Below are 9,028 nucleotides of genomic sequence, written 5' to 3'. Positions count from 1 at the left end.
CACACAACTACCTACAAACATTCCCTGTGCTGGTTATATACACAACTACCCACAAACTCTTCCTCTGTAGGGTATATACATAACCACCCACAAACACTCCCTGTGCTGGTCATATACAGAACTACCCACATACTCTCCCTCTGTAGGTTACATACATAACCACCCACAAACTGTCCCTGTGCTGGTTATATACACATCCACCCACAAACTCTCCCTGTGTACTCGGGGGACCCCTGTATATGCTCATTTTTTTACAGCTAATCTCTGACTCAATTAAAGTTGCTGAACACGTTTGGGTTCTGTCAAAGGTTTTTAGCACAACCTTAAACTTGTTAACATACAGTACTGCACGGTTGACTCATTATCATTTGTTTTGTCCTCAGGTTCTTCATTAATTACAAAATGGTTTGTTTTAGTGGCCATGTGTCCACACTTTCACCAATTAGGAGCCTACTGATTCACCTGAGTCTTTAATTTGATCAGTTAAAATATTTTTACCTCTCTCTACGTAATTGTTTGCAATATAGCGCAACGTGAAGATGAGATATTTATTCCTCATGGCATACATAGCCATTTCTGACATAATATGACTTAAGAGGGTAAATAATCCCTCAAAACAAAAAAGTGTAATTAAGGAAAAATTAACAGCTTGTTAAAATTCTGGGATTGTAATTGCAGTTGGAACGAAAACCCGCATACAGAGTTCCCACAAGACCCCTGGTTAGAGAACCACTGATCAACACAATCACCAGCACATTCTCCCTGTGCAGGTTACACAAAAAAATCTATGTCTCTCTGTGAAGGTTATTTGAAACATCACAAATTTTATACTGAAGCTTGAATTAAAAAGAAATAAAAACCTGCAAATTCCTCCTGCTGGAAGGGAAACTCCAGAAAAGATTATCGGTGAGCTACAGCTTATCTTGGGAAAGGGAAATGCGAAAAAACTAAAATTCCAGCTATCTCAGTTTTGTTTTTCTTAACATGGGATTTGATGCATCGGGGTATCATTTTCCTCTAAGCATAATGGAGAATAATACAAAGTTTATTTGGATAAAGAAATACGTCTCAAATGCACAGTACATTGCAAATGTGTTGTATAATTGGAGATAGTTGTGAAGCAGAATGGGGAGCTTAGCGGGTGCGATAGGGCCGTTCTCTGAAACATTATCAATAGTTCAGCTTTCAATTACCATTTAATGTGTGCAGTACGTATAATTGGAGCCTCAGATGCGAAACAGGCATTAGAAATGCATAGGGAAAGCGCTAAGCTGAATGTGCCAAAGCCAGTCGAGCCAATGGCCCTCAAAGGACTGACCCATAAACGCCTGGACCGGCCAACCAATGCCTTTCCCTTAGTTCCCGCAGAACCGTTCGCCCTCTAAAAGGGTGTACAAATGGCGGTATGTGCATCTTTTAGCATGGACAGTATGCAAAAGATATTTTTAGCCTCAAAATCGATCTCAAATGATTCTCAAAGGAGTGTCGGGTTACCGTGACAAACAGAATGTATGTACGTACGCACATTATCACTGTGAATAAACAGCACACAACAGCAAGTAATGGCATCATTTTCAGCTTTCTACCCTTACACCATTTACGTCAACCTAGAGCTCCTTGGAGTACATTATCAACTGACAGAGTTAGCAGAGCTCTGTGAAATACAATATACACGAGTCTACCTAATTTTAAATAACACTTCTATGATATGACACACACATAACAAGTAAAAGAAAAAGTCTGAACTGTAGAAGCTTGCATGTGTCATGTGATATGCAACACTAAAGCACAAGACATCACATTGCTATTATTTTTAACAGAGACCTTTTATCAAGTAGAACAGCAATTGATAAAAAGTGAATGGAGGTTACTCAGGTTTGGTAACACGCTTGAACAGAATAGTACCAGTACCAAACCCACAACCTTCGAGCACACACAGCAGCAGCCTAAGCACTGTATCACACTGCTGGACAGGAAGACAAGGGGGGGGGGGGGGGGGGGAGAGGAAAGATGTTGTTAAAATGCCAAGCCGCTGAGCTACCCCCCGGCTAGCAGAATCTCATTACCGCGCACCATCCGAGAGCCATATTCATCTCCTCCTCCGATACTATCCGCACAAGCAAATTAAAAACAAATAAACTGGCGGGGTTTTTTTTTGTTTGTTTGTTTGTTTTTTTGTGGGAAAAACTGTAAAGACGGCCCTGTGTGAATCGATGCATCGGATTATAACACATTAATCACTTTAATCGTTTTACTCACTCACACAAACACACACGCACAAAGAAAACTGAGTTGGGTGAAAGCGCAATAAGGTTCTAACTCACATCGACTTTTTGGTAAACAAATGAAGCTACATACTTTGAAGCTGAAGATATATCTGACAGCAATTCTGCAACAACTTTGAAGAACTCGTAACAATCGACTGAATCAAATAAAAGAGTGTTTGGTAGACTGCAGACCTTGAAAAAAGTGACCAGCCAATGAACAAGGCATACTCATACTTGTGAATGAAACACACAAAACTTCTTCTAATTAATGCATATTACCTATTATTACCTCCAGTTGTCCAATCTTAGCATTTGCATAGCATTGTATGCTACAACTCCGAATTCTAATGTTAGCATTAGTACAGCTTAGCGTAGTACCGCACACAAGGTGAATGCACAGTACCAATGAGCGGTGTGGCTTAATCATTGATTATTCAGGTACTTCATAATGAGACACCAAACTGATCGACTGATTGGACGTTTGAATATCTGTCCCGCCCAGCTGATCGGACGGCGGGGCCGGCACTGCTCTTTTCTTTATTTTTTTAACCTGTTATTGACTGAGCTGACAGGGGGCTCTCAAAGTAATGGTGGCAACCTCACCAAAACAAAAAGCTCCGAATGAGAAAGAGGAAACTGATGGGCTCTCAGGAGGCCAAAGGCACTCGGATTCAAAAAAGCTCAATGAAACTACAACAATACTGTGCCCAAAAAACTGAGCCCAAGGTAAAAAAAAAAAACCTGATCCCAGCTGTTGGGGGCGGGACTCCACAGTGCTCCAATCAAACAGCTTGGGGTGAGGGGGGGGGGGATAAGAAAAAAGGAACTCACCCTTAGCTGCTCTCGGTCACAGCTCATTGGCGGTCTTGGAATCTGTCAAAAGAAAAATGACAACATTCAAAATGACATCTTCAGCACGAAGCATTGCAGAGCCCGGCGAGGGATGGATGGGGGATGACGGAGACGCACAAATACGCGCGTTGCGGGCGCAACACGCCGCAATTTCTGCAAACTGAGCTCACGGACCTTCTTTAAAACAACGTTAAAGTGAGTTTACGCTGTAGGGTTGTCCGTGGTCTGCCTGTCCCAGTCGCACGCAAAGCGTATTCCCCTGGTGAAAACGCGACGCGGCAGAACGAAAAGCAGCGGTAGCTAACCGCGCCTACTTGGGCGGCAAGAAAGCGCTTGTTCCGCGCAGCTCACGGAAGGACTCGAGAGAAAGGCGCAGCAGTCTGCAGAACAGCCAAAAACGAAACTCGGATACCACATGACAACCAGCTGAGGGCCAACTTGCAAACGCTTGCAGCAGAGTTCACAGAGATAACCTGCGTCAAAACACGCCTGAGCACACGCGTTAACCCCAACGCCAAGAGACCATCGCGCGTTAACCGTCCCGGTGAACCTGCGCACAGCGGCTGCCACCGCCGCCGCCATTTCACTTTTGTAAATACAACGTATTTTGTCAATATATTGGAATGGTCACATTTCTAAGGAATATTAAAATGTTAAAAAGGATATTCAAAAGGCATTTTTGTTGACCATCAAACCCTGCACCGTTGTTTGCATATTAGAAGAGAGAACAAACAATTAAACTGAGATAATGTCTTCTTAATGTGACTATTTTGATTCATTAGAGTAGAATAAATGACACCAATTCATCGGCTGGCAAATGGCACGGCAATTAAAACGTGGTAATTCTCATTATGCCTCTGTTCCACTGACAGCTCAATCATGTACTGCTGGTGAGGTAATACACACGCCTGGGGTCCGCTGACTGGCCGGTCCTTCTGCTGAACCCAACAACGCTCGTTTGCTGTTCAAATGCCTTCCGATGCGAGCGCAGCAGCTCTGTCGTTTCAATCAAATATGTATCGGTATACCCCTGGTGCCCATCGCGGTGCTGCAGACGTTAAAAATGAACAGAAAAGGCCATTAAGGGCTGGGTTCAATGAACATTTGTTATTCGGTTTGACTCAAATGCAATGGATGAACGTCTAGTGTTTGTCGGACTTAAATATTGTTTAATCAACCAGATATTGCTGAAAATCTGACAATATCAGGAACAAATCCAAATGAATTTGGCACCAAAGGAGAGTACTGTCCAGACAAACTCCAAAATAACATTAAGTGTTTTAAGTATGGATCGATAACATGAAACTGGTAAAAAGAATCTCATGAACACTTAAAAGTTTTTTTTCTGTTATTCCCTCGCTCAGACAATATTCCGTCAGTAATGCAGCTGAAATGAGTTCATTTACGAAACAGAATATGCACTTAAGACATTTCCCTCAAGTACAAACCTAATGACAATTTCGTACAGAACACTCTTGCCCTTTGACTGGGCCAACGGCCCATTAAGCTCAATTAGGGAGTGAAACAATGAGATTTTCGTCATTTAAGTACTTCTGGAAAAAGAAAAACCCCAAAGAGGAAGATCTTGACCTTTAAGATAAAGTGAACAGAAGAAGTTGGGCAATCAGCATGTTTGACGCAGTTATGGAAAAACAGATACATTAAGCCTGCATCGACAAACAGTTCACTCAGTATAGCTGTCTGCATTGCGCTAGACTCTTATTCAGTAAAAATCTATGTTTGTGCACAATGCTCTGCGATCATATGACAGTAGCATCTTGCATGTAAGTGGATCAGGAATGTATAACCAGCAAACCATCTTTGTTCGTAGGCCATGTGACTACAAGGTGCTTTGAACTTGCCGTTCAAAAACATGCAACAACATATAAGAGTGCAATGTGGTTCATTGTAGCTAATCTCCCCCTCACAGACTGTTATACAACATTATGATGTTGGTGGCAGCAAGAGAAATGGAATGAAAAATGTCTGAGGAACATCAGTAAGTAACACATGCCTAAATGTGTTGCTTAATTTCAAATGGCAAAAAGCATGTTTGAATATGAGCATTTCTTTGAGTAGCAAAGATCAGAATCGTTTCGTCAACAAACTGAGGTCTGGTTCACGGCTCGCTTATACCTTGGAATATGAGAGTCAAGGCCAAACAAATGTTAATGCTTCATGCACGCCACACATATAACTGGAAAGTGAGAACCGTATGGGAAACAACTGCTTGGTGGCTTCAGGGTTAACAGCATAATTCAATATTATGCACAGATCCAATGCTGTGTGCTTAGTAAGTATCCCTTGACAATATACATGCTACTCAGCACCTGCCTGAGGGCATCAAATGCCGTTCAGATCATTTGAGAAATTCTCCCTTGGTAGAAATGGAAAAGTAAGAAAACAAAACCAAAAGATACGTATGTCTGTATATGTGAAACTTTACAGAGCATCGGAAAGCACAAAGTAAAAAAAAATTAAATAAAAAAAAAACTAACTGGCGATGAAGCTTTTTTTTATACAAAAAAAGGAACAGAAACAAAAGTAATAACAATGGCAGTTTAAATTATCCTATTCAAAATAACCTATTACTATACAGTATATATATTATATCCTATTAAAAATTATCATTATTATCACCATAATTGTTCACAGACTCAACTGCAGTCCTTTATTTAACATTGTAATTTCATTTAAAAATCAAATGAATCATATTACTATAGCCAATGGTGTTTTAAACATGTGACTTCATACCTTCATACGAGATCCAGCATCACTTAATTTCCATTGCCAAGGTAGATGAACCCCAAGGCCTGTCCTGAACATTTCATTTCATTATACAACTCTTCCAGGAATGCCAGACAGTAAAACCAATGTCTTTATCATAAATTCATCATGTCGGTCCAACTTTTGGTTTGGGGGCCACCTTGTGACTAGTAAAAGCACAACATTAAAATGTGCCCACATTTGTCACCACAAATTAAACAGAGAAAAAACCCCACCAGTGAATATAAGCTATGCCCATTATTAGCCAGATGGTTATTCAGCAGACTAGTACTGTAGCAATTTAAATGGAATGCCTTTATCAGGGCATACTCCTTATTATAAGCATGCGTAAGCATTATAACCAGCTTACGACACCTTATAACAACTGACATAAGGTTATGACAGGTAATGACAGGCAATATGACACGAATGACATTCACATTCACAGTCACATTCTCTATCACTTGTCCTGCAGAAATCACATGCTATAAGCCCATAGGTTGCGTACTGGTTGAACATGGCGGTTTTTTCCCCACCCCTAATGCAGGGTACGCGAGGCGGGAATCGTGTACAGGGCTGAGATGCGGACTCGGGCAGCACCGCATGCAGGCAGAGCTTCAGCGAGAGCCATGCTCCACACGCCTTAGCAAGCCAGCAAAGGCAGAATAAAATATGCCAATAAGTGACACTCTGCTGACTGCTGGCAAACGAGCAGGGCCGTGGAGAACGAGCGCTTTAAGCTGACGCAGAGGACCGCGCTCTGAACAGTGCTATCAGCTAAAAGGTGCATTGAGAAAACAATAAAAACTGCACGCGGCCGACTGTAGCCAACAGCGTTCGCGCCCAACCCCGCCCCACCCCGAACAACAACAGAAAAACAACCCGCTAATCCAATTGTGACTGCGGCGCAGGCAGGATAATAGCAACAACCGAAATAAAAACAGGAGAACCAATAACACATACTCGATGTAACATAAAGAAAACATAAACGATTATAAAATTACACTATCAAGTATAATTGGCTATACTCTACCCACTTGTGTAAAAAATAATAACAATAATTACATAAAATAATCTACAGTTGCACACAAAAATAGCTCCATAAATATGGTGGATTCATTTCCTTTTATTATATTAGTATACTGGAATTGTACCGCAGGATTGTGTGTCTCTGTGGCTAGATGTTGTGAGATCTGGGTTAAGGTATGAGGCTCAATATTTTGAAACGCACACAGGCGCGAGCGAGCCGAGCCTCTCACCGCTCAGTGTCAGTTTCAGCATGCCTCAGACCCACAGAGTGCTCTGACAGCCGAGCTGGAAGTGAAAAAGTGAGACTGCCTTTAAGATTACACGAGTACCACTGTAATACTGTACAACAGTGAAGCGTGAATGATTTCTGATAAAGAAAGCATTCTGTCGTGAGTACAGGTTTTTTTATACAGTAACCTGATTTAGAGCTGTTAGCGAGATTTTAAATATTGCATGTACAATATAAACTGTATCTGCATGGTCCCACTGAGTAAATCGGAATCCTTTGGAAAAAAAACTGTTTTGACATTTTTTATCCACACACACAGGCACAGGCAGATGCAAACATACACACATTAGCACGCATGTGTGTTTTTACCTACACTATTTTTATGATTTTATATATATACTGGCATATATACATACAAATCACACACACACGTATCACTTAACAAAATAAATAATCCGACATTATTGGGTGAAAGAAAAAAGAGGGAGGGATGAGGGGCATTTGAAAGAGATTTCATGAGTATGAATGAGAGAAGGAAATGGAGGGCAGCTAACAGAAAAGAAGAGAAAAGAAAAGGAGAGCAGGAGAGAAGAGAGGCGTGAAAATGAGAAGGATGAGAGAAAGAGAGAGAGAGCAAGCAAGAGAGAGCAAGAGAGAAAGAGAGAGTGAGGGAGAAAAAGAGAGCAAGAGAGAGAGAGAGCTGAGCAAGCACAAATGTAGCACTGCAGTGCACTGAATAGCACTCTGCTTCTAAGAGAGCGGAGGGGCAGGGACTGCAGTAGCTCAGCCTTTAAAGACTTTTCATCAATATTTAAACATCTGGCCTAGCATGCCTCGTGCACCTCAACATTCCCTCCTGGGCTCCTCGGTTTCATGCAAAGCAGAGGCACAGGGGCCTTACCCAGAAACCCAGCCCCAACGAAAAGGCTGCTGCCAGCCCAGGGCGCCCACACCCTCCTCCCTCCCCTCCCTTTGAACCAATCAGTGGCACTAACAGCCTTACACAAAACATTTCAGGACCAAAAAGTCCTTTAAAATAATAATAAATTTGGAAAAAATAAAATAAAAATCTAATAAAATGAAAGTCCAGCAAAATGAATGGAACATAACTGTTTCAAAAGTAGGGTTACAAAGGAATAAATCATGTTGTTTATCTACAGAAAAGGATCAATATTTACTCTTAAAATCTATATGTCTAGGTAATATGGTTTTAAAAATGTACACAGACAACTGGTGGTGTTTCAAGCTGCCAGAACTTAGATTAACCTAATAAAACAAATTCTGAAATGCAGTCTTGTGCCTGAAAAAAAGACAAACGCTGCACACGCAGCGGCGTGTCTGCTAGCACACATACAGAACGCAGGGCGTGTCTGCCAGCACACATACAGAACGCAGGGCGTGTCTGCTAGCACACATACAGAACGCAGGGCGTGTCTGCCAGCACACATACAGAACGCAGGGCGTGTCTGCTAGCACACATACAGAACGCAGGGCGTGTCTGCTAGCACACATACAGAACGCAGGGCGTGTCTGCTAGCACACATACAGAACGCAGGGCGTGTCTGATAGCACACATACAGAACGCAGGGCGTGTCTGCTAGCACACATACAGAACGCAGGGCGTGTCTGCTAGCACACATACAGAACGCAGGGCGTGTCTGCTAGCACACATACAGAACGCAGGGCGTGTCTGCTAGCACACATACAGAACGCAGGGCGTGTCTGCTAGCACACATACAGAACGCAGGGCGTCTGCTAGTCACACATACAGAACGCAGCTGATCTGCGAGCACAATACAGAACGCATGGGATGTTGCTAGCACACATTACAGAACCAGGCGTGTCTCCCAGCACACATACAGAACGAGGGCGGTCTGCTAGCCAC

At 42.3% G+C, this 9,028-nt stretch overlaps 1 protein-coding gene across 9 annotated transcripts in view; it reads right to left on the bottom strand.

Moving 5' to 3' along the window:
* rbfox1 (RNA binding fox-1 homolog 1) overlaps positions 1-9,028 on the bottom strand; it is a 398,869-nt gene that overhangs the window by 176,122 nt on the left and 213,719 nt on the right. For all 9 annotated transcript variants that reach the window (XM_064314523.1, XM_064314524.1, XM_064314526.1 and 6 more), the window contains one exon: positions 3,099-3,140. In XM_064314523.1, coding sequence (XP_064170593.1) covers positions 3,099-3,140 — 42 coding nt within the window. The remainder of the gene's footprint in view (positions 1-3,098; positions 3,141-9,028) is intronic.

This window comes from Anguilla rostrata, chromosome 17, assembly GCF_018555375.3.
Source record: "Anguilla rostrata isolate EN2019 chromosome 17, ASM1855537v3, whole genome shotgun sequence".
NCBI classification, from domain to species: Eukaryota; Metazoa; Chordata; class Actinopteri; order Anguilliformes; family Anguillidae; genus Anguilla; species Anguilla rostrata.
The sequence above is the reverse complement of the archived record's forward strand: the minus strand, read 5'-3'. Positions and strand labels throughout refer to the sequence as shown.